The sequence below is a fragment of the Moschus berezovskii genome, chromosome 15 (assembly GCF_049115385.1).
Source record: "Moschus berezovskii isolate FMDL1 chromosome 15, NW_MosBer_1.0, whole genome shotgun sequence".
NCBI lineage: Eukaryota > Metazoa > Chordata > Mammalia > Artiodactyla > Moschidae > Moschus > Moschus berezovskii.
The window spans coordinates 72,634,946-72,660,623 of record NC_142474.1 but is presented as its reverse complement, the minus strand read 5'-3'; the positions used below and the strand labels follow the sequence as shown (position 1 = coordinate 72,660,623).

General features: G+C 44.1%; 1 protein-coding gene across 1 annotated transcript in view; it reads left to right on the top strand.

Moving 5' to 3' along the window:
* The first annotated feature begins 287 nt into the window (after positions 1 to 287).
* ITIH2 (inter-alpha-trypsin inhibitor heavy chain 2) overlaps positions 288 to 25,678 on the top strand; it is a 29,892-nt gene continuing 4,501 nt past the window's right edge. Inside the window, exons 1-17 of the mRNA XM_055426120.2 lie at positions 288 to 371; positions 2,458 to 2,532; positions 4,392 to 4,424; positions 6,733 to 6,902; positions 8,647 to 8,751; positions 9,621 to 9,783; positions 11,152 to 11,259; positions 11,901 to 12,029; positions 12,335 to 12,451; positions 14,320 to 14,488; positions 15,421 to 15,546; positions 16,208 to 16,389; positions 17,361 to 17,546; positions 17,896 to 18,035; positions 20,607 to 20,776; positions 21,239 to 21,376; positions 25,088 to 25,201. Coding sequence (XP_055282095.1) covers positions 288 to 371; positions 2,458 to 2,532; positions 4,392 to 4,424; positions 6,733 to 6,902; positions 8,647 to 8,751; positions 9,621 to 9,783; positions 11,152 to 11,259; positions 11,901 to 12,029; positions 12,335 to 12,451; positions 14,320 to 14,488; positions 15,421 to 15,546; positions 16,208 to 16,389; positions 17,361 to 17,546; positions 17,896 to 18,035; positions 20,607 to 20,776; positions 21,239 to 21,376; positions 25,088 to 25,201 — 2,209 coding nt within the window. The remainder of the gene's footprint in view (positions 372 to 2,457; positions 2,533 to 4,391; positions 4,425 to 6,732; positions 6,903 to 8,646; positions 8,752 to 9,620; positions 9,784 to 11,151; positions 11,260 to 11,900; positions 12,030 to 12,334; positions 12,452 to 14,319; positions 14,489 to 15,420; positions 15,547 to 16,207; positions 16,390 to 17,360; positions 17,547 to 17,895; positions 18,036 to 20,606; positions 20,777 to 21,238; positions 21,377 to 25,087; positions 25,202 to 25,678) is intronic.

The window sequence follows — 25,678 nt, the reverse complement described above, 5'->3', positions numbered from 1 at the left end:
AGAAGGGGAAAAAAAAAAAAAAACCGCACATCCATCTGACCCTGACGTACTCTCACAGCCCAGGGACTGCCTCTGGCTTGGCTGTTTGAATAACCTCTGGGCATCTGATCCACCCCCAGAGCTTAAGTTTGAACTCCAGAACAAATATTTGTTTGGAGCAAAGTTTGAGAGCTATCTTCTCTTTTCATCTTTTTAAAGCCCAACTATACTGCTCTGCTGTCCCTCTCTGATCGTGGTTCAGGGGACACAGGGCTCCTCCTGAGAGCTGGGCAGAGGCACCCAGTACAATGAAGGGGCTCACGTGCTTTTTCCTCTGCTTCTTGCTTACTGAATTGAGAGGCTTTGAAATCCCCACCAACGGACTTTCAGAAGTAAGTACTTCCGGAAGACTCCTTGCTGTAGGCCCCCTGTGCTAGTTTGGTAAATGGAGTGTTGTGTTAGTCGCTCAGTTGTGTCTGACTCTTTGCCACCACATGGACCATGGCCCACCAGCCTCCTCTGTCCATGGGATTCTCCAGGCAAGAATCCTGGAGTGGGTAGCCCTTCCCTTCTCCAGGGGGTTTTCCCGACCCAGGGATTGAAGCCGCGTCTCCTGCATTGCAGGTGAATTCTTTACCATCTGAGCCACCAGGGAGGCCTGTTACCTGTTGCTGTTCAAAGACTGTATCCTGTGAGGGTTGGAAATTTATGGTAAAGTTCATCTGAGTAGAAGTGTTCGCATTAGAATTAGTCAAATGTGTATTTATCCTTTAAAGCATCAATGGGCTTTTCATGAGAACTGAGTTCATGGACTGGCCCAGTAGTGTAGCATTTATGGAGTACAGCTGCCCCTCCTTGCCTGAAAAACTGGGGATATTAATGGATCTGATCCAAAGGATGGTTATAAGGTTTAAGTGACATTCGTAAACTACCCAGCACAGTGCGAACCTGAGCAAGAACTTGATAATTATTAGCTCTCATAACTATTATTATGAAGTACCATTATTACTCTTTTACATAAGAGTATAAGAAAAGTCATTTTCAAAGCATTATCGTTTAGGGACTTCCCCGACTCACTGGAGAAGACCCTGATGCTGGGAAAGATTGAAGGCAAAAGGAGAAAGGGGCAGCAGAGGACGTGATGGTTGAATGGCACTACTGACTCAATGGACATAAATTTGAGCAAACTCTGGGAGACAGTGAAAGATAGAGAAGCCTGGTGTGCTGCAGTCCATGCGGTTGCAAAGAGTCGGGCATGACTTAGTGACTGAACAGCAACAAACAGCTGATGATCCAGTGGCTAAGATTCTGAGCTCCCAATGCACGGGCCCTCGGTTTGATCCCTGGTCACGGAACTGGACCTTGTATGCCGCAACTAAGACCCAGAACAGCCAAAAAATTAAAAAGGACTGTTGTTTGTCATACCTAAGTGAACAATGATTTCCAAGTTAAGGGCATTTAATGTTCCTGTTAAAGGGGAAGATGGATGAGTCAGCGGGCAGAGTATAGGAATTATTCCCAAGGAGCTCAAGGTCTTCCCTTCAGACCCTTGATCATCCTCAGAGTGATGAAAGTCTTGGGCTGAAAGTCATAGAAGAGCTATTCTGATACTAGAAAAGTCACATGTATTCTGGGAATATCCTGGAAGATGCAGCGGCCTGTGATACTTACAGGGTGGATTATGTACACAAATGCCAAAGAACAAGATGGCATATTTGCAAGAAAAAAAAATCACTCTGTCTGCCTAGAAACTATCATATTTTCCAACACTTTAGAAACCACCAGAGTGTGTCGGAAGCCTCATTGATGGAGCCGGGAATTGGAGGCAGGATTTCCAAAGGCTCTTGTGCTTTGCAGTCACTTACTGGCATTCCTTTCATAGCGACATTTCAAACATCTTATTAGACTCTTCTGATGCTGCTAAGATCTACGCAACACTTCCCCCAGGTGCCTCCCTGTCATCTTCAGGCAAAGTGAAAAATGAATTCCTGCATCCACCAAGTTTGGAGATATTAACTCCTAGTTACTCACCTCCGAGATATAACCAGCAAACAAATAGATTAAAGAAATCATTGTAACAGACAGAGAAAACAACTTTTGGTTACCAAAGGGAAAAGGGGAGAGGGATAAATTAGGGGTTTGGGATTAGCAGATACACACTACTATGTATAAAATACATAACAAGGACGTACTGTGTAGCATAGGAACTATATTCAATATATTGTAATAGTCAACCTATAATGGAAAAGAATCTCAAAGAGGGTAGATATATGTGTGTATATATAACTGAATCACTTTATTGCACACCTGAAACATTGTAAATCAGCTCTTAATCTTTTAAAAAAATACATTATATGAAAAAAATGAGATTGCACAGAAATATGGAAAACAAGACAAAATAATATATTAAATACTGTTTTCCTGTCACCAGCTGCCTTTTTTTCATTGATGGAAATAAACATCCTGATTTGTTTTAAGTTTGCAGACTATGGAGACCATGTGGAGTTGGCTCCAGGCAAATTCCAGTCTGTGCCAGAGAATCGGAGGTATCAGGTACAGTAAACCTCAGTTCCAAAAGGGAAAAGAAGTGCAAGAGATCATGAATGAAAAAATAAGAAGAGGACTGAGATGCTTTTTGCTGCATTTTCTCAAGAGCTTGTTTTTCTTAGCAGCAAAGAGTCCAGTTATTATGCTCAGGAGAAACACAGTTCAGCTGAAATGAAGGGAAACCTCCACATGACTGTCCATCTCTGAATGCAGTGGTCATGTTGTTTGCTTAAACAATACATGGCTACGTATTTTCTTCAAAGCTTAAGATTATGGGATGGTGTTACTGTCATATATGGAAGAATTTCCTCCTAGGAGGACACATTTTGTGACTTCCTCGTGGGGCCACACATGCTCCTCCACGGGTCACGGTCATTACTGTCTTGGGGAGCCACTGAGAGAGCACAGGGAACCTAGCCACGCTGGAGGCCATCTCCAGTTGTTAATAGTTCACCTTCCAGTGCAGGGCGTGTGGGTTCAATCCCTGGTGCGGGAGCTAAGACCCCACATGCCTTGCGGCCAGAAAACCAAAACATAGTACAGAAAAATATCATAACAAATTCAATGAAGACTTTAAAAATGGTCCACATGAAAAAGATTTAAGAGTAAAAAACAGAAACCCCATAGGTTAATCCTCACATCAGGGTCTTCATCTAAAAGACAAAACTTAAAGAGCTGTTGAGAACTGCATTCAAAGATCTGAAAAAGACCCAGGGACATAGAAAACAAACTCATAGTTACCAAAGAGAAAAGGGGGAGAGGGATAAGTTAGGAGGTTGGGATTAACCGATACACACTGCTGTATTTAAAATAGATAACCAGGAGTTCCCTGGCTGTCTAGTGGTTAGGACTCTGTTCTTCCACTGCAGGGGGCACGGGTTCAATCCCTTGTTGGGGAACTAAGATCCTGGAAGCCGTGCAGCATGGCCAGAAAAGAAAATAGATAACCAGCAAGGACTTATATAGCACAGAGAAATATACTCAGTGTTTTGTAATAACCTATAAGGGAAAATAATCTGACAAAAATAGATATGTAGAAATAACTGAATCACTTTGCTGTACATCTGAAACTAACACAGCATTGTAAATCAACCTTGCTTCAATTGAAAAAAAAAAAAGTCTAAAAGAAGGCGAGTGTTGGCCTTACTATGTCATATAACACCCCCTAAAATCTCAGCTCACCCCAAAGCAGGCAAGCTAAGCTCTACTAACCCACATCTGAATTATTACTTTAAAATCCGTCTGACACTAAACGCTCACCCATCGCTGTAAAGGCAGCCCGCTTTCCATGCCACAGGACAGTCATTCGTGTGGATAAATCTCTAGCACGGCAGTTAGAATGCAGAATTTTCCATCTGCCAATTACCATCTTTAACTCAGGGGCTACGCCAACAAGAAGACACATGCGTTTCAGCTCCCATGTTGCTGCGTCTAATGGAAGAGACAGACATGCTCTCCCACTGTCTGGGTTTGAAGGAAGGAATTCTGCTGCTATGAAAACACCCAGACAAACAGATGTTTTTATTTGTATTAATGAGGTGGTTTTTACAGGATAAATGTGATCTGTGGTACTCAGCATGACTCAGTTGAATGTTTTCATTTAAAAACATTGGTTTTAACATTGTATCAGAGAATGATGGGCATGCCACCAAAGACAGCTGAGACACAGACTCTCATTCACGGAAGCACACCAGGGGGAGACCAGCATTCAAGAATATTTGATAGCTATGTCTTGGTTCCAGTGAATGAATCAGAGCTCAGTATGCAAGGAGAAAATACTTCTTGACTGAGAGAAAACAGTTTTGCTCTCAAGGTAAAAAGCAACACGCTTCTGAAGAATGATTTTATCCAATTTCCTTTCACAGAGAAGTATTTCTGGAGAATCTGGAGAAAGGACGGTAAGTGTACTTTGATTTTGTTAAAAATTGATGTCTGAATGACTTTTCTGTTACCTATTATCGAGAAATCAATACGGCTGCCTCCTTTGTCTTCAGCACCAAGAGCGTTTACCTGACTTTCGAAATACCTGTTTGCCCAATTCTGTTTGGAAGTGTGTCTAAAATTGAGCATGAGAGGGTGGAGTGTGTAAGCAACCAGGAGAGATGTCCCCGGAGCTGAAAACGTTCCTTTTCTTTACTTTGGCAAGTTTTGCCAACAGCACAGGTTCTTTTGTTTTGGAATAAAAACTATATATTGATTCCAACATAATGGTTTTGATTTAAAGTGAGTGTGGAAAAGGCAGTCTTAAACATGAAATGGCCCGATTCCCTGAGCTGTGTGGTGTACTGCAAGTCCCCTACACACAAACCAGTCGCATTCCAAGAGTGAGTCTGTCCGTCCAACAAAGTTAACCTAAGTACACAACCAACACAATCAGCTATATGTGGCTGCACTGTAGTAGGTTTAGAATACTTTTCATACAAATAATACATAAAAAAACTGACACAAAAAATAACATTTTTAATTGGACAGTACAGTACCTTGAGAAGTACAGTGGTACAGTACAAGGCATCCAGGGGCTGGCGTGGAGTGAACAGGACAGAGGAGTTACTGATGGAGGAGGGAGAGGGGTGGGAGATGGTGCGGCTGAAGGGTCTCAGCCACAGGAGACGGAGGGCAAAGTGCAGTTTCACTCATGTCTGATGTTGATGGCACACGTTCCGGTTCCTTGCTGGAACCAGACGCTCGTTCGCATCTTTGAAAGTCTGCAGCTGCACCTCGAACGTCCGTATGTATATAGGCAACTTACTGTAGCTCCTCCTGTGGCAGGAAGACATCAAAAGGAAAGTTGTTTCCTTGGCTTCATGGTCTGAACAGACAGCAGCTGTGAGAAGCTCTGGGTTAAGGGGGAGGAAACACAGAAAGCCTGGGTTTTATCTTTGCTTGAGGTGAGCTGGATGTTAACGAGTTGAAAGATTTAATCTTGGATGATGAAGTTTGGGGAAAATGACACCTACTATTGAAATAAGTAAAACGCTTTGAAAAAAAAAAAAAAAGCAGAAACCAGTGGGTCCCATCACTGCCACAATCCTGGCAGTTTATGCTGCTACTGCTGCTGCTAAGTCACTTCAGTCGTGTCCGACTCTGTGTGACCCCATAGACGGAAGCCCACCAGGCTCCCCCTTCCCTGGGATTCTCCAGGCAAGAACACTGGAGTGGGTTGCCATTTCCTTCTCCAATGTGTGAAAGTGAAAAGTGAAAGTGAAGTCGCTCAGTCGTGTCCGACCCTTAGCGACCCCATGGACTGCAGCTTACCAGGCTCCTCCATCCATGGGATTCTCTAGGCAAGAGTACTGGAGTGGCCTGCCATTGCTTTCTCCTAAAAGATGCGTGTTTTCAGAGCTTTGTCTTTGAGCATGTGGATACTGGAACTGCCTTCAATCAGTGGAGAAGGGCTGGGAACTGGGTCCAGAGTGCTGGGCCAGTCAGCGCATCAAAATGCCCTCTGCGAGATGTTCTGCTCTTCACTCGTATCCATCAGCATTCTTGTGCATGCTCAGTCGCTCAGTTATGTCTGGGGTCTTTGTGACCCCATGGACTGTAGCCCTCTGTTCACGGGACTCTCCAGGCAAGAGTACTGGAGTGGGTGGCCATTCTCTTCTCCAGGAGATCTTCCCGACCCATAGCGGACCTGGGTCTGTTGCACTGCAGGCAGGTTCTTTACCATCTGAGCCACCAAAGAAGCCTACCTCTCCTGTTCAAACTATATCTCATAGTTTGTTTTGATTTGGGAAACAACAGGAGGACTGGAAAAAGGTGAAATTGCAATAGATGAGGTTCAAGAAGGGAGGGAGCAGTGTGGGGCTTTGGGGACCGCCTGTGTGTTCTACCCCACTGTACCCCTGGAAGTGCCTGGGTCCCCCTTCTACACTGCACACCCGCATCCTTTCCTGCCCTCTGGCCCTGTGTTCAGAGTTATTTCCTGCACTTTCATAATCCAATCTTGCTTCCCCACAACCATTTCCTCCTCATATCCTCACTTTCAGAATCATTGTTAATAGACTCACAGCACTGGAGAGGCATCGCAAGATTTCTTAAAAGTGAGCTTCTGCCTGCAGGATAGCCCAAGAATTTAGGAGAATGCTTAGTAAGAGCTGAGTTATATGCTTAATGATGCCTTAGAAATTTTGTATTGTTATCATCAAATATGCAGTGAAGTTCTGTTATTTTTCTCAGAGTACAGTTGTCTTTTCTTGCCGATTTCAGGAAGATGTTGATCAAGTGACTCTTTATAGTTATAAAGTCCAGTCTACTATTACTTCTCGAGTGGCCAACACTGTTATCCAGACCAAAGTGGTGAACCACTCTCCAAAGCCTCAAAATGTCGTGTTTGACGTGCAGATTCCCAAAGGAGCCTTCATCTCCAACTTCTCCATGTGAGTAACTCCCACTCAGAACCGGAAACTGGATATGTTCTGCTCACAGAATCACACCCCTCCCAGAGTGAACCTTTAGTGCCTCAACGTCTCGTGGCTCCATACCCAGCATCTTTGTCGTTGTTTAATTGCTAAGTTTTATCTGACTCCCTGCTACCCTATGGACTGTAGCCCACCAGGCTCCTTTGACAATGGGATTTCCCAGGCAAGAATGCTGGAGCAGGTTGCCATTTCCTCCTCCAGGGGATCTTCCTGAACTAAGGACTGAACCTGAGTCTCCTGCGTTGGCAGGCGAATTCTTTACCACGTAAATCACCAGGGAAGCCCAGAGTAGACCCTGGTAGGCAGCAATTCCAGGGGTTCTCGTTTTCAGAGCTGTGGACCTACTGGACATTGAGTCATCTTAGGATGGGACCCAATAATTTGCTTCTGTTCAGAGTAACAGAATTTGCAAAGGATTTGCTTTTCTTTTCTGTTGAGTGAAAACATCCTTAAGCCTGTTTCTATGGCAGTAATCTCCCACTTCCTTAGGGAGAGGCCATATGTTCTATTTTGCTTCAAAAACTCTCATCAGACTGTTCTAACTAATCATTGTTGGGACACATTAGGTGACAGCAAGCGAAGAGTAAGGTAGGTAGAGACAGAGATGACAAGAGAGGACAGAGTCCCCCGGGGAGATGTTAGAAAGAGAGACACAAACTTGGCAGGGATCGATCAGCACTTTCCTCCGTCTTTCTTTGCTCTTTTGCACCCCTGAAGGATCCTTAATACATGGAAGAATGATCCTATAAGCCACATCAGCCAGATAGCTAGTGGTTTATCAATCACAGCCCTAGGCACATTTGTCATTCCAAAGGGATGCCCAGGAGAACAACCCTTAATCCAAAGGGTAAACCTGGGAAATGAAGAAACATTTTTAAAAATTTTGCCTTGGAGTATAGTTGACCTACAATGTTGTGTTAATTCAGGTGTACAGCAAAGTGATCCAGTTATACAACTACATATGTCCATCGTTTTGAAGATCCTTTTCCCATATACGTTATTACAGAATATTGAGTAAAGTTCCCTGTGCTATACAGTAGGTCATTGTTACTTATTTTATATATAGTGGTGTGTGTGTGTGTGTTAATCCCAAACTCCTAATTTATCACTTCCCCTTCACATTTCCCCTTTGATAACCATATGTTTATTTTTGAAGTCTGTTTCTGTTTTGTAAATAAGTTCATTTGTATCAATTTGGGGGGAGGGGATTCCATATATAAGAAATATTATGTGATGTTTGTCTTTCTCTGTCTGACTTACTTCACTTAGTTTGGTAATTTCTGAGTCCATCCATGTTGCTGCAAATGCCATTATTTCGTTCTTTTTCATGGCTGAGTAGTATTCCAGTGTGTATATGTACCACATCTTCTTTATCCGTTCCTCTGTTGGTGGACACTTAGGTTGCTTGCATGTCTTGGCTGTTGTAAATAGTGCTGCTGTGAACACTGGGGGAGAAGCATCTTAAAGACAAGTAACAATATGGGAGAGAAAGCTTCTAGTACAGGAGCCTACCTCATCTATCTGAAATCACACTATCAGATAAAGGAACTCCTTTTATGAAACATGCAAATGTCTCTCTACTTGAAAGTTCCTTCCAGGTGCAAAATGATAAATAATTCACTACATCCACCTGGTTGGGCTGTTGGCTTGTTTGTTCGTTGTGCTTCTATCCAGACCAACTGTGGCCCGTGTCACTTTTTAGGACTGTGGATGGCACGACTTTTACTAGTTCTGTTAAGGAGAAAACCGTGGGCCGAGCCCTCTACGCACAGGCGAGAGCGAAAGGCAAGACGGCAGGACTGGTGAGGTAAGGGCAGGCCCGTCCATCGCTGCCTGTGCTCAAGCCCATTCCCTCCACAGCAAGCTGGCCCCCAGGAAGGCAGAGAAGCGTGTCCTTCTCTGCCAGGCCACTTGTTTGTGATCCTTCCCTGATCCCACATGATCCGATTACCCACAATCTCACCTTGCTTGTTTACCATTTAATTTTTTAAAAAATCGCTGTTTCTCCTAAGGCTCAAATCACCCTCTTTTGACAACCCTGCTGTTTTCTCTTTAAAACCATAAACACTTCAAGATGAGTGATCACATTGGACTTGGTGCGTACGGGAGTAAATAAGGCATTAGTGCTGGAAATACGTATTCAATTTGAAATAATAGATGTCTTCTTTATGAAGACTTTCAAAAATGTAAAGAATCCCTAGAATGAGCCTTACCAACGGTAGGGAAAGGTGTGCTGTCCTTCGGATCATCTAAACTGGGACTGAGTTCCAACCCTACAACTGACTTGCATGAGATCTCAAGTGGGTTCCTTACCCTTTGTGAACCTCATTTGTCATCACGTGCTGAATGAAGGTCTTGGTGTCCATCTTTTAGAGTGGCTATAATAGCAATGATATGTGTCGATGTCCTGGCGGGTAACAGGGGATCAGTAACCAGTAGCTCTTTGCAGATGACACTCAGTTCTGTAAGAAGCTCTGCAAGGAAAAGATCAGGTAGGAGAGGGGAGGGGAATTCCAGGCTAGTGGAAGGAAATTGACCTAGAAGTTGCCGTTATCTCTCCTGGACCTATCATTCGTTCTCCTAAGCAATGAGCAGGTGGCTATCCCAGGGCAGCCTGGACGCCCTCTGCGTAGATTCTACATGTGATGACTTATGTGGGCGGGCTCACATCTTTAGGAGCAGAGCGCTCGATATGGAGGACTTCAAAACCGAAGTGAGCATCGCCCCCGGAGCAAAGGTGCAGTTTGAACTTCATTACCAGGAAGTGAAGTGGAGGAAGCTGGGGTCCTACGAGCACAGACTCCACCTCAAGCCAGGACGACTGGCCAAGCACCTGGAGGTGAGCCCTGACCCCTGTGCTTTCTGTTCGTCATCTCTTCGTGGTGTTCCACGCCATGTGACACTGCAGGACAGGGTGATGTATGGAAATTGACTCTGGGTTTGGAGGAAGGAAGTGCCGCTTCCTTACACATTTCAAGGCTAGCTCATCTCCTTATTTGCTGTGTCAATTTCCTGTGGCTGCTGTAGCAAACGATTGCACAAAGGGGACTTATGACAACAGAGATGTCTTCTTACACAGTTCTGGGGGCGGGGACTGAAGTCAAGGTGTTGGCAGGGCTCTTGGGGAGGGTCTGTCCCTTCCTGCTTCTGTGGTCTGGAAGAGGCTGGCATTCCTTGACTTGTGGCCTCGTGGCCCGTCATTCATACCTATGCCTCCCTGATCACATCGCCTCCTCCTCTGAGTGTCTCAAATCTCCCTCTGCTCTCGTAAGAACATTTGTCATTGGATTTCAGGCCCACTGGGTAGTTCAGGATGATCACATCTCAAGATCCTTTACTGTATCCGCAAAGATCCTTTTTCCAAATCAGGTAGCAGTTTCAGCTTCCAAAGATTTAATGTAGACATGCCTTTGGTTGGGGGTGGGGTGGGGGGACCATTCAACCCTCTACACTGACCTTCCAACTAATGCTGAGCCTCAATTTTCTCATCTGTGAAAAGAGTCCCATCTTAGATGCCTTGGTTCCAAGTGCGATGAGCTTATGGAAATAGGTGGCTAATCATAGGAGGTCAGCAAAGGTTGAGTTTGTCTGCTCCACATTCCCCCCGTTGCACCCCAACTCTCATCACCTGGAGAGCAGTGCCTGTGCAGGGCAACTTGAACTCACTTCTGCTCTAGTCTTCCCCTCTTGCCTTGAGAACTGAGCTGCTCTTTTCTTGGCTCGAAACTTGTTAACATCATGCGAACATTTGTGTAAGAGGCAGAGGAGGACCGGCCGGAAGAAACCCAGGGAAGAACACAATTCACCTGGTCTCTGTTTGACACAGACGAGGGTGAAGCAGGCAGGTTGTAAATTGTCTGTAGATGAAGAAGATTCAAGGGGATTAATGGATCATGTAAAATTTTCTTATAAATAAGAATGAAATGGCATGGGATGGAGTAGAAGGAGAATTAAATTCCAGAGAAATGAAGCAATAGAAAGGGAGCACTAACTTGCCCAGAGGGTCTTTAAGCCTCTCTGGTGAGCTGCATCATATCACAGAGAATTTAAAGAACTTACAGAAGGGATGGTGGAGCCATGCCAGGTCATCTTTGGGAGATCCCAGAGAGGAAAAGAACAGCAGAGGACTTAGAATTGATAATCGTATTTCTTGCTCAAAAAGTCTTGAAAGATGTTTTAATGCTTTAAGTAACTTTCCCACTTCTAGGTAGACGTGTGGATTATTGAACCTCAAGGACTGAGATCTCTTCATGTTCTGGACACATTTGATGGGAATTTTGATGGCGTTCCCGTTGTATCTAAAGGACACCAGAAGGTACCACAAGCAGTGATGTGACAGAGTCTGAGTGGCCACGGGTTCACGGGTTCTCCTCTCCCTCTCTGCTCTAGAGGATGCAAAAGTTGTCAGGTGCTGAGCTCAGGGAACCTAGGAAGGAACTGTGATCCCTGAGCAAAGTCTAGGGCCTCCCACGGGACATACAGAACAAAACCAATTGTTTCATTGCATTGTGACCAGTGTCTGTCCATTTTGAAGCCCATATCCCCCAAGTCATCCCCTGGACCGGTAGCTAAAAGACAGTCTTCACCTAATATTTAGAGAATTTTCCTTAATCACTGCGAGAGATACTCAGCTTAATTCTCTCTGCCTTAATGGCCAATACTAACCACCTTTGGAGGGGTCAAAGTCCTTTAAGAACCTTTTGCCAACTCTTTCTAGAGCTAGTGGCCATTTCTTCCATGGGGTGGGGATGAGAGGGAGGGAGGAATTCTTCGAATCTCTTATAAAGGACTGAAGCCTGGCCAACAGCACTGAAGGCTGCTAGATGCCCCTCTAAGGACCACTGATGCTGCCTGGGTGCAGAGTGGCCCTGGACCTTCCCCTGTGTGCATGAGAAGGTGTTCCCCCTGGATGGGGAGGGAGCAGAGCCCGGGCTCTGACACCACTGCTCTTTCCAGGCACACGTTGCCTTCAAGCCCACGGTAGCACAACAGAGAAAGTGCCTCGACTGCTCAGAGACGATGGTCGACGGCGAGCTGGTGGTGATGTACGATGTGAACAGGGAGGAGAAGGTCGGAGAACTTCAGGTGGGTGCAAACAACACCCAGGGGCCAGCCCTGCCAGAGCCGAAGATCTGTTTCTTGTTGAATAAACCCCCAGAGAAGTGCCCTGGGAGGTAAACTGCGGAGAGGCTGGGCCCTTTCAGAAAAGGACGGAGCGGGCGCAGGAAGCAGGGAGAGATGGATGGAGCCAAGCCTCTGTTCTCTTCTTTACGACCGTCATGCCTCCTGCTCCCCGTGGTCTCCTCTTCCCTCTCAGGCCCCAGACCCTCGTCCTCCTCCATGCCAGACACTGGTAATGGTCTGGCTCACCAATATGTCCTGCTTTTCAGGTATTTAATGGATATTTTGTCCACTTCTTTGCTCCTGAGAACATGGACCCAATTCCCAAAAACATCCTGTTTGTCATTGACGTTAGCGGCTCAATGTGGGGGATTAAAATGAAACAGGTGAGTAGCCCTGGGTTGCAGTGGTACCCAGGGTTCCCTGCCTTCTCTGATCGCCTCATGATGCAGCTGTTCGAGGCTGCTTCCCCCCAGAGCTAGTCTTAGTTCAGGCTGCTCACAAAGGAACACAGGCTGGGTGACTTCTGAACAGGAGAAATTTATCTCAAAACTCGCCTTTTCGAAAAATTTCGCCTCCGTATAACCTCTTGTCACTCTGCTCAGGCTTCTGCTTCATATTCCTTTGGTTCTCCTGCATGACATTTTAGACTAATATCTTGCCATTGTGCGTGAATAACTTTGAAAACGCTTAATGCACAGTTTTTCTAATTATGTTGTAATTCCTTGAGGGTGATCATTCCGTCTCATGTCTTCCAGTTTGGAGTTCCGCATGGGCTCCTTCAGTGTTAATGGTATAGGTGCGGTTGTGAACAAGGACATTCCTTATTTTACTCATCAATCCACCCATTCAACTAGTGTGAACCAACCCGTGAATCTCCGTTCATTCAACAATCATTTATGACCACCCAAGTGTTCACTGCTGTTCTAGGACCCTAAAGACGGAAAAGACTTGGAGTGTTCACTGCTGTTCTAGGACCCTAAAGACGGAAAAGACTTTCTCTGTCACCAGGTTCTCAGCAGTGGCACTTGTGACCTTTGAGGCTGATGGACCCTGTACCGTGGGACCACACTGTACGCTGCAGGATGCTTAGCAACATGTATTCACTAGGTGCCACGGAACTCACCCTCCCAGTCAGGACAGTCAGAGATACCTTCAGAGGGCCTCCCTGGTGGTCCAGTGGCTAAGAATGGCTAAGAATCTGCCTTGCAGTGCAGGAGACATGGGTTTGATCCCTGATCTGGGAAGACCCACGTGCCGCGAGGCAACTAAGCCTGCGCACTGCATCGAGAGAAAGCCTGCGCACAGCAACAAAGGCACAGCATGGCCAAAAATAAATAAATAAAATTCAAAGTAAAAAAAAAAAAAAGAATGAGAAAAAAGGTGGTCTCCCCCTCCACACTTACAAAGGTGTCTTCAGTTCAGTTCTGTTCAGTTGCTCATGTCTTCAGACATTGTCAAATGTCCCCTGGGGAGAAAATTATCCTCATTTGAGAACCACTGAGGCTGCAGTCCATGGGGTCGCTGAGGGTCGGACACGACTGAGCGACTTCACTTTCACTTTTCACTTTCACACATTGGAGAAGGAAATGGCAACCCACTCCAGTGTTCTTGCCTGGAGAATCCCAGGGACGGGGGAGCCTGGTGGGCTTCCGTCTATGGGGTCACACAGAGTTGGACACAACTGAAGTAACTCAGCAGCAGCAGCAGCAGCAGCCCTAATGCAACAGTTTAATTGTTCCTTCCTTCCCTCATTTAAGAATTATTAAGCACCTGTCTTGTGTCAGGCACTTAATTCATCACTGAAGTTTGAGATGACTGTTACACACACCGTGGACATGACACATCAAGCAGGCTGGTCATCAGCTGAGAGAGGAAGTGGTGGTGGTCTGAAGATGAGAAGCAGGAATTAATGTATGAGAAGGCTGAGTAGAGGGACTTGAGAAATATATTTGATTTTCAGGCACCACAAAGGGGACACCTGAGGCTCAGGATTCTCAGTGTAAAGTCAGGCTGGTGAGCCTGGTCATGCATGACAAAACACGACAGTAAAACTTTCAGTATCAAAATGCAGACAATACATGTTCGGAATAGACGAGTGGTAGATCTGTGTTGACAGAGGTGGATTTACGAGGCTTGTGGGAGAACCTTAGCTTAAGCCAGTGCTTAAAATGATGAATGATTGGGCTTCCTCGTTTCTTCTTAAGTTTAGAGAGTATGTAGTAAGACCCTTCTCCATTCTCTCTCGAAATAGACGGTAGAAGCAATGAAGACCATTTTGGATGACCTGCGAACTGAAGACCATTTCTCCGTGGTTGATTTCAACCACAATGTTCGAACCTGGAGAAACGATTTAGTCTCAGCTACTAAAACACAGGTTGCAGATGCCAAGAAGTACATTGAGAAAATCCAGCCCAGCGGAGGTGAGCGGGTTTAGCCTAAAGCCCAGTAAGAAACTCCCACAGCATTCAGTGGAGTCCTGAGAAATATGAGAATCAGTTGAGAAATATGACTCCTTACCCCCGTGGTCTTTGCCTTAATAATACATTTAGTTTCAATGCATACTAAGTTTGTGGTGAAAGCATAACGCATACTCCATCCCACACACACTTTTAAGCATTCTGTCCTCAGAAAATGGTGTCAATAAGTCACACTAGCTTTATGAATCACAAAGTAAGAGGAAAACAAATACCATGTGGTGTCACTAAAATATGACATAAATGAACTTATCTACAAAACGGACTCAGACATAGAGAAGAGACTTGTGATTGCCAAGGGGAAGCGGGGTGGGGCAGGGATGGATTGAGAGTTTGGCATTAACAGATGCAAGCTGTTATCTATAGAACGGATAAACAACAAGGCCTGTTGTATAGCACAGGGCACTATATTCAATATCCTGTGATAAGCCATAACGGAAAAGAACACAACAAAGAATGTATATTATATATATATGACCGAATTACTTTGCTCTACAGCAGAAATTAACACAGCATTGTATGTCAACTAAACTTCAATTTGAAAAAGGGGAAAAAACACATAGAATAACACACAATTGTCTGCAGAACAGTATCCAAGTATGTCAGCAAGGCTCAATAGGCAACTTCAGTTGGTGGTTAACAAAATGACTGGTGCTTCAAAAGGGCTATTCATCTCTAAGGGAACTGTTCACTGTTAATACGAAGTGAATATTTTACTCCGGCCTGGGTAAAATTTGGAGAGCAGTCGGATGATGTGATACTGAATGAACTGCATGTGAGTCACCCCAGACAGGTGAACCTGGGCCCAGGACGTGGTTGTTTCCGTGGCAAATCGGAGTACATAACAGAACAGTGAGCACGTTCTCTGGCTTTCCCAGGCACAAATATCAACGAAGCCCTGCTGCGAGCCATCTTTATTTTGAATGAAGCCAATAACTTGGGAATGCTGGACCCCAACTCTGTCTCGCTGATCATCTTGGTGTCTGATGGGGATCCAACAGTAGGTAAGCACCCCTTCCATTTTTAGTGATACATATCTTTACTGTTGTTTCTTGGGAACATGACTGGCTTAAAATGGGAACTTGAATGGCATTTGCCTGAGTGTCTAAACCAGCTTGGGCTTCCCAAGTGGCACAGTGGTATAGAATCGGCCTGTCAATTCAGGAGATGCAAGAGACACAAGTTCAATCCCTGGGTCCGGAAGATCCCCTGGATCAGGAAATGGCAAACCTACTCTAGTATTCTTGCCTGGGAAATCCCATGGGCAGAGGAGGCTGGCGGGCTACAGTCTGTGGGCTTGCAAAGAGTCGGACGCAACTGAGCATAGAGACAGTGCTAAACCAGTTTAAACCCATGCTTCCTAAAAGAAGAGTTCGTTTGACCCTGAAACACTCACCCCACTTAAAACAGCCTCGATGTTTGGGAGGGGGATGCTGAATGCCTCAGCTTCACCTCCGCAATCTGGGGAAACGTGCATTTGAGTCTATGCTATGAGGTTGGCTGATACATACTAGTGCAGTGTCTTATCTCCTCAATGCAACTACATCGAAGTGTAACTGCATTTTTAATTTGGACGAATTTTGCCAAACCGCCTTCCATGGATGTTCCCACAACTTTGTGCCATTGCCTCCTCATTCCCTTCCTTCCTGTCCAAATCAACTTTAGGCGAACTGAAATTGTCAAAAATCCAGAAGAATGTGAAGCAGAACATACGAGACAACATCTCCTTGTTCAGTTTGGGGATAGGATTTGATGTGGACTATGACTTTTTAAAGAGACTCTCCAATGACAACCGTGGAATCGCACAAAGGATTTACGGGAACCAGGACACTTCTGTCCAACTCAAGGTGACTTTGTTTTCTGTTCCCTTTTTGGTCACGGTTCACTCGAAATCATTCAGCTAGCAATATCTGATGCCTAAAAGAAGATGGCTCAATTCAAGTAAAAATTGTCATTATTTCAGCTATGTTAGTGTTCAGTTCCTTTCTCATGCACCCGCCCCCACTTGTATATCTGCAGTAACAGTGAGATGAGAGGCAGTAGTTGATGGGTACAAAGGTCCCTAGTCCCTGAACACGTCTTGGGAAGCACCATCAAAGTTGAATCTCTCCAGTCCGGCTGCTTGTCACGGGAACTGCTTTTCCTTGAAACTACATTGGCATTGGGACTTCCCTGGTAGTCCAGGGGTTAAAACTCTGTGCTTTCAATGAAAGGGGTGCAAGTTCAATCCCTAGTTGGGGAACTAACCTACATGCCAAGAAAATTTTTTTTAAAAAAAGGAAAAGTATATTGGCATCTTGGAAATCAACTTTTTATATACAACACAAAGCAAACTGTAGCCTGTTCATTTCCTTAAATATAAAGGATATGTATGCATCACTTGTTTATTTTGACTAAATGGACCAAAAAAAGATTAAGGAGAATATATTTTACCCTACCCTCTGTTGGTACCAAGTACCATGTATCAATAGGAGGTACTGTACATAAACCTGGGGACAGGTAAGAGACAGGTTCTAATTCAGGGCTATCTACCCAGATGACTTCTTATTAGGAGTGCCCATGAGCTTTTCATGCTCATCATAACAGAAAGAAAAAGTGCTGGGCTCTTGATCTTGAGCTCTTGTAATCTTCTTCACAAGCCCTGGTCGTCTCTATTTCAGTTCATGTAATAATTATGAGAATTTTCCATAGCTTTCCACAGAGATCTTTGAAGAATACTAAGCACTTGAAGAGTCTCAGAGAAAAATGCTTCAGTTTTGTAATGTAGTGTGAAAATAATAATTTCTCTGTTTCTCTTTTTTTTTTTAATGAATTGTAGAAATTCTACAACCAGGTCTCAACTCCCTTGCTCCGGAATGTTCAGTTTAACTATCCCCAAGAGTCAGTCACAGATGTCACTCAGAACAGTTTCCATAACTATTTTGGAGGCTCAGAGATCGTGGTGGCTGGAAAAGTGGACCCTGAGAAACTGGGGCAGTTACAGAGCATTATCACTGCGACTTCGGTACTTTTGCTTTAATTCTAAAAATATTAATTGTCTCCTGGGTACATCTTGTATATTAACAGGCTGATAGAATTTCGAGAACCACTTAGCAAAAAGCAAAAAGTGAAAGGGAAGTTCCTGAGAATACCTGTGCCATCTTCCCAACTATGGTGTAAATCCTTACCTTTTTCTTCTGAAATCCAAGCCCAGACCCCAGAGGTTGGCACTTACTTCCTCTTGTGTGTTCTTTTGGATTATTTTGCATCCTCCTGCAAGTTCCCTCCTACCCTGACTCACTCACATAGGTCCTTTGGAAAATGTGAACTGCTTAAGTACAATTCCACTCCCCTGGTGTCCTTCCATCATCCAGGCCAATGCAGAGTTAGTCTTGGAAACCCTGGCTGAGATGGATGGCTTGGAGGATTTTCTATCCAAGGACAAGCATGCAGATCCTGATTTCACCAAGAAATTGTGGGCCTATCTGACCATCAACCAACTTCTAGCTGAACGGTAAGAAGACCATATGCCACAGGGATTTGCAAAAGGTTTGCCAAGGTTATTTGACGTCACAGACAAAAAGAGTTTGGAACCAAGAAAGGCAGCAAATTATTTCGGGGTTTGGAGTATTCATTTCCACTGGTTTCAAGCACTTTTGGGGCTTCCCAGATGGCACTAGTGGTTAAGAACTCACGTGCAAATGCAGGAGACATAAGAGACGTGGGTTCAATCTCTGGGTTGGCAACCTACTCCAGCATTTTTGCCTGGAGAATCCCATGGAGAGAGGAGCCTGGCAGGCTACAGTCCATAGGGTCACAAAGAGTCGGACACGACTAAAGTAACTTGGCATGCGTGGATGCAAGCACTTTTAACTAAAGCTGGGTTCACTCTTTTTTTCTTGATGGATAACAAGCATACAGTAAAGCGTGTGATGTGCATTCATTTAAAATGCACAGTTTGATGAATTTTAACTGCGTCCCCACGTCATCGGTACTGGATCCAGCTCCAGAGCACTTCTTTCACCTCTGAGGTCTGCTTCATTCTTTCTCATTCAGTTCAGTTCAGTTCAATTCAGTCGTGTCCGACTCTCCGACCCCATGAATCACAGCATGCCAGGCCTCCCCGTCCATCACCAACTCCCGGAGTTCACTCAAACCCATGTCCACAGAGTCGGCGATGCCATCCAGCCATCTCATTCTCCGTCGTCCCCTTCTCCTCCCGCCCCCAACCTTTCCCAGCATCACCTACCTCTCGCCTTGAGTAGAAATCACTCTTCTGACATCTGTCACTATTAGCTGTCTATGACAAAATTTCTTATAACGATACAAACTGTATTCTTTTGTTTCTGGCTTCTTGCACTCCATATGATGTCTGTGAGGTTCATCCATCTCATTGCAGTGGGTATCATGAATTCATTTGCATTCACTCCTGAAGATAGATTAATGCCCAAAGAGAAATTTAAGGTTATGCAATTCTGATATCACCTGAGGGCTTCCTATAGATACTGTTTCATCGCTGTCTTCTCGGCCGACTGGTGTTCAAATGCTCCAATACAACAACTATGTCTCTAGAGCAATGTATGTTTCTTTGACCACCTGTATCAGGATTATGGGGTGGGGATGGGGCCTGTCTTTGGAGAGGAACATGAGTGTTCCTCAGTCCCCTCCACCTATTTGATCAGATTCTTGGGAAGGGGGATCAGACTGGTCTGAATGGAGTTGGGGAAAATGAAATATAGTTGTATAACTATTCTCAGAAAATCTGTGATGTCAATAAGATTATAAAACAGACACAAGATTGTAAGCTGTGGCTTCAGAGTGGGTGAGCAACGTCTCCTCCCCTTTACAAAGGCAACTGGGTAATTTAAAGGTATATAGCAAATTGATGCTGAAGTTAAATATTGACTTTTTTTAAAAAAAAACAATCCCTTAAACGAATCAGTGGTGGTCAGCACATGGGGAACAGGAAGGTTGCAGGGGGGTTGGGGGTTACAACAGGGAAACTACTCTGCTTGACACTGTAATGAGGGGTACCTGTCATTATACATTTGTCCAGACCCACAGAATGCACGGCACAAGCATGAGCCCTAATGTCAGCTATGGACGTTGCGTGAGGATGGCGTGTGGACGTAGATGTATCAGTTTGACACATGCGCCTCTTCTAATGGGAGATGCTGAGATGGGGGAGGCTGCCGGGTACGGGAGGGGCAGGGAGGAGATATAAAATCTCTACGCTCTGCTCAGTTTCACTGTGACTATAAAACTGCTCTGAAAAATAGTCTGTTTGGCTGTGTGGTTACCAAGGGGGATCGGAGGGTGGGGACGGAAGAGGAGTTTGGAGGTTGGGGCCAGCAGATGTAACCTCTTCTATATCAAATGGATAAACAACAAGGTCCTACTGTATGGCACAGAGAACTATATTTAGTATCCTATAATAAACCATCATGGAAAAGAATAATTTAAAAAAGAATGTATACATATATATATGTATATTTGTATGTATAACTGAATAACTTTGCTATACAGCAGAAACTAAGACGACATTGTAAAGCAATTATACGCCAGTTAAAAAGTACATTGAAAAAGAATAAAAATAATTTCCAGAAAACTCAAAAAAAACAATGACTGTCATAAGGACAAGTCTTGTTAATAAAAAAAAACATATATTTTTGTTGTTATTGCTAATTAAATGAGGAACACTCATAAAAATAAATTTGAGATCCATCAAAACAAAGAAAATAACAGTGTAAATCAACTGTACTTCAGTAAAAAAAAAAAAATCATAATCTGTTTAAAAAATTCCAAGAGGGAGGCTCAAAAGGGAGGGGATATATATATATATTAATATCGTTGTGACTGATTCTCTTTGGTGTACGCAGTAACAAACACAGCATAGTAAAGCAATTTTTCACCAGTTAAAAAATAAAAGAAGATTTTTTTTTTGAGGCTACATAACTAGGTAAAATACTAAGCTTCAGCTAGCTCGTTCTGTTTTCCCTCATGTCCCCCAGAGTCCTGGTTGATGCCAGAAGTGGCAGAGTTGGGTCTTGTGATGCTGTCCTATGTCTCTGTTTCCTGAACACAGGAGCCTGGCTCCTACAGCTGCCGTGAAAAGGAAAATCACAAAGACGATCCTGCAGATGTCTCTGGACCACCACATAGTGACGCCCCTCACGGCGATGGTGATTGAGAATGACGCCGGGGACGAGCGCATGCTAGCAGACTCCCCTCCGCAGGACCATCCCTGCTGTTCAGGTGAGTCTCCCTTCCTGGGGAAGTATTCCGGTCAGTCTTCTTATCCTGCAGCAAGGTCCTCCCTCCCGTCCTCTCTCCACGGCCAGCCGTCTCCTCCTCCCAGTCCTGTGTCCCCAGGTGACCTTCCTGCCAGTTGACTTCGGTGACAGTTTATCGCTGCTGTCGTCGAACAATGTTTGCTCACTTGTCTTCCGAAGGAATTCTGAAAATCTGTGTACTCCCCTCACACATTGTTTAAATCAGCATTAAAAAATTCTCACCTTCTTTAAACAGTTACAACAAATTTCATCCATGATGACACATGGAGCTGAAAGAGAGAGAACTCAGGAATAAAAGTAATTCTAGAAAAACCGAGCTGAGAACCGCTGGCGTTGGTCTGCATAAACCCGATTCTTAAAATTATAAGCAGCTTCTATGGAAGAGTAAACCCGGAAACTAATGGACACAGTGTTCTCCGCGCAGGTGCCCTGTATCACGGCAGCAAAGTGAGCTCAAATTCAGTCCCATCTTGGGTCAGTCCTTCGCCAGCGCCAGTGATCACAATGCCTGCTGTCGGCGGTCGCGTGCTTGAGTCAACCCCTCCTCCACATGTGATGAGAGGTAAGAGGATGAACCCTCTGGGGTGGAAGAGGGCACCTCTCGTGTGGGGAGGGCCGACGGGTATCCGTGGAAAAGACATTCTCTTTGGAGATTGTTCATGACACTCACGTGAACTTGCATTACTTAACAGTCTGCCCTTCACTTCCTTTATTGTGAAAACAGGCATCATGATTCTATACATGACTGGGTTGTTGATGAAATGTGAAACCATCTTTAAAGAGCTAGCATGTAATAGCCACTCAATAAACAGGTGTTATTATCAAAGACGAGAAGCTATCCATCTTAGGATCAAAAATACTTGAATTTTCTTTCCTGTAGAATTGCACTGTTGTTATTGTTTAGTGGCTAAATTGTGTCCCACTGTTTGCAACCCTATGGAGTATAACCCGCCAGGCCCCTCTGTCTATGGGATTTCCCAGGCAAGAATACTGGAGTGGGTTGCTATTTCCTTCTCCAGGGGATCTTGACCATGAGATGGAACCTGCATCTCCTGCCTATCCTCCATCAGCAGGCACATTTTTTACCAGTGAGCTACCTGTTCAGTTCAGTTCAGTCACTCAATTGTGTCTGACTCTTTGTGACCCCATGAACTACAGCACGCCAGGCCTCCCTGTCCATCACCAACTCCCAGAGTTTACCCAAACTCATGTCCATCGAGTCAGTGATGCCATCCAACAATCTCATCCTCTGTCGTCCCCTTCTCCTCCTGCCTTCAATCTTTCCCAGCATCAGAGTCTTTTCAAATGAGTCAGCTCTTTGCATCAGGTGGCCAAAGTATTGGAGTTTCAGCTTCAACATCAGTCCTTCCAATGAATATTCAGGACTGATCTCCTTTAGGATTGACTGGTTTGATCTTCTTGCAGTCTAAGTGACTCGCAAGAATCTTCTCCAACACCATAGTTCAAAAGCATCAATTCTTTGGCGCTCAGCTTTCTTTATAGTCCAGCTCTCACATCCATACGTGGCTACTGGAAGCCACCTGAGTAGCCCATAAAACTGCATTATCATCACATCATTTGCAGGACTGTTTGTTATTTGCTTGCTCAATTTTAAGTGTATTTGAAAATCCTAGTTTTGCTCAGTGTTCAAAAATCTAGAGCTAGGACTTGGTTCTGTGGTTTAATTTTAATGTTTAACATTTCTTGCTCGAATGACTGCTATCTTAGCTACTAAATGATCTTCCTGTGTGTACTTTCTGATACTTAATTCATACCGAGACCAGTAATTGTAATATTGGGTTGGCCAAAAAGCTCATTTGGGTTTTCCTATAACATCATACAAAAAACCTGAATGAACTCTTTGGCTAACCCACTAAAATGGGGTCAAATCATATTACATTTATTCTCCAAAACCTTTAAAAGCTCCCCAACAGAATAAAGGTCTGTTCTGTAGCATGGCGGTCCATGGTCTCTACGACCTACATTCTTGGTCTTATCAAAACCCATTCTCCAGGTACCTTGAGTTACTCTCCAAACACATCATCAGCTTCTCTCCCTCCATACCTTTCCACATTCTGTCCACTCGGATGAAATCTCTCGCTCTCGTGTCTTTTACCTACCAGTCTTCTCCCACCTTCAAGACTTAGTTCAAAAGCCAACTCTTTGAATTGTTTTCTCTTTTTGGCCACACCATGGTATGCAGGATCTTAGTATCCCCTGCCATCAACCAGGGATCAAACCCACGCTCCCTGCTGTGGAAGCACAGACTCTCAACCTCTCACCCACCAGGGAAGTCTCCGCCCACCCTTTCATAAGGTCCTTCTGCACTTGCCTGAGTGGAATTGATCATCCTTTCATCTTCCGTCCCAGAACGTTGTGCTTGGGTCATTTTTCTATCGTTTACTTTATTCCATCTCATATGAGTGCTTGGGTCTGCCTTCATCAAAGTAAAAACGATATTCTGTTAAAGGAAAAAGATTATTCTGACATTTGTGAAAGCACGGTAAGGAAGGTATTATTCAAGGGGATGTAGGTACCACTGCATTGGGGTATTGTAGTGGGGTATGGAGTTTGGACTCAGTCTGAACACACCGTGGGAAACTGGGCGTTTATGGACAAAAACAGGGTCAGTGGATGGAAGATTACTAAGAGGAAACATCAGTGGGAGGGGAGGTCTGGTTTAACTGACCTAACAGGGCTTCCCTGGTAGCTCAGTTGGTAAAGAATCTGCCTGCAATGCAGAAGACACCAGTTCAATTTCCTGGGTCGGGAAGATCCACTGGAGAAGGGATAGGCTACCCACTCCAGTATTCCTGGGCTTCCCTTGTGGCTCAGCTGGTAAAGTATCTGCCCACAATGTGGGAGACCTGGGTTCGATCCCTGGGTTGGGAAGATACCCTGGAGAAGGGAAAGGCTACTCACTCCAGTATTCTTGCCTAGAGAATTCTATGGACTGTATAGTCCATGGGGTTGCAAAGAGTTGGACACAACTGAGCAACTTTCACTTCACTTCAACAGGATTCTTGCTGAAGGTAGGCCGAGTGATCAGACCTAACCTAGTGGGGGGACAGAGGAGGGGAGGAACCTGATTAAGATACAAAGGCGATCAGATTTAGAGGGTGGAGGATTCTAGCTAAACCTCCTTAGTAGGATTTTTGCTAAAATTAGACAATGCAGAGATGAACACAGAGGTCCAGAATTTGAGGTTGAACTTGAAGAGTTCAGGGAAACCTGAGTTTATTCAAAGAGAGAATCTTTGTCACGCCATTAAATTGTTCCTCTCTTGAAGGTAGGGACCACGACTTTTATAGCTACTCCAAATATTGCCTAATTCAAAGCTTTGCACATATTGTTTTTTCCTCACTAAATATTTGTTGAATGGTTAAACAAACAAACAAAAAAGATCAGTCAAAATAATGGTGTCTAGTAACGAAGGAGTACTTTCTTGGAAACAGCTTGATCCTTGATTGCTCTTGGAATTGATCAAGACTGATTTGTATGCCAATAGGTAATATGTCTTTTTTATTTTTATGCACTGCATATAACTATTTAAAAATACAGGTACTTTATCTATATAAACATTCACTGTATACACACATATGTTGCTTTTCAGTCACTAAGTCATGTCCAACTCTTTGTGGCCCCATGGACTATAGCCTGCCAGGCTCCTCTGTCCGTCACTATCTCCTGGAGTTTGCTCAAATTCATGCCCGTTGAGTCAGTGATGCTATCTAACCATCTCATCCTCTGCCGCCTCCTTCTCCTATGCATATATATATATGTAGTGCATATGTAGTATGTATATATAGTGTGTGTGTTTCTTCTTCCTTATGTCTTTCTTTTTTACATTTTTTATTATTTATTTATGTGACTGTACAGGGTCTTAGTTGCAGCATGTGGAATATAGTTTCCCAACCAAGGATAGAACCCGGGTCCCCTGCATTGGGAGGGCAGATTCTTAGTCACTGGATCACCAGGAAAGTCCCCCTTATGTCTTTCTTATTCATTTTTCTCTCTAGCCAAGAACATATGGCTTGGCTACAGAGTGAGTATCCACTTTGTACATAACCTAAAACTTGAAGGCAGCTCCATGAGGAGGGGCCAGTGCTTGGACCCTGGGTTCCTGGTGTCTGGAAGAGTACCTGGCTTATAATAGAAGCCCAATACACATTTGTTCTTGTGAAATTAAAGACATCTGGCAATAAAATACTGTTCAAAATAATCTTCTTTTGTATGATTTTTCTTAGTTTCATTTTCTTTGTATATTTTCCAGTTGAAAATGACCCACACTTCATCATCTACCTACCAAAAAGCCAAAAGAATATTTGTTTCAATATTGACTCAGAACCTGGAAAAATCCTCAATCTTGTTTCTGATCCAGAATTAGGTAAGATAAAAATATACTATATTTGAATTTGACTACTAGGTCACAGTCATTCTTTACTATTGTTTTTATCTGGCTTTCTTTCTTTCCCACCTTAATACAAGTGTTTTATATATTATATGTAGGACTTCCTAGGTGGTGCAGTGGTAAAGAACCCACCTGCCAATGCAGGAGAGTCGGGTTTGATCCCTGGGTCAGGGAGATCCCCTGGAGGAGGAAATGGCAACCCACTCCAGTATTCTTGCCTGGAAAAAATTCCACGGACAGAGGATCCTGGAGTGCTATAGTCCATAGCGTTGCAGAGAGTTGGACATAACTGAGTATAGCACAGCATATTTTTCAAGCTCTGATAGTAAGAAATTAATTATAAATATATTCCTGTTTGAACTATTATAGATACAATACTCTGAGTATAAACTAGCAGAACTTGTTGTGATATAATTCATTTAAACAATAAAAAATTGTAAAATGAAAATTACA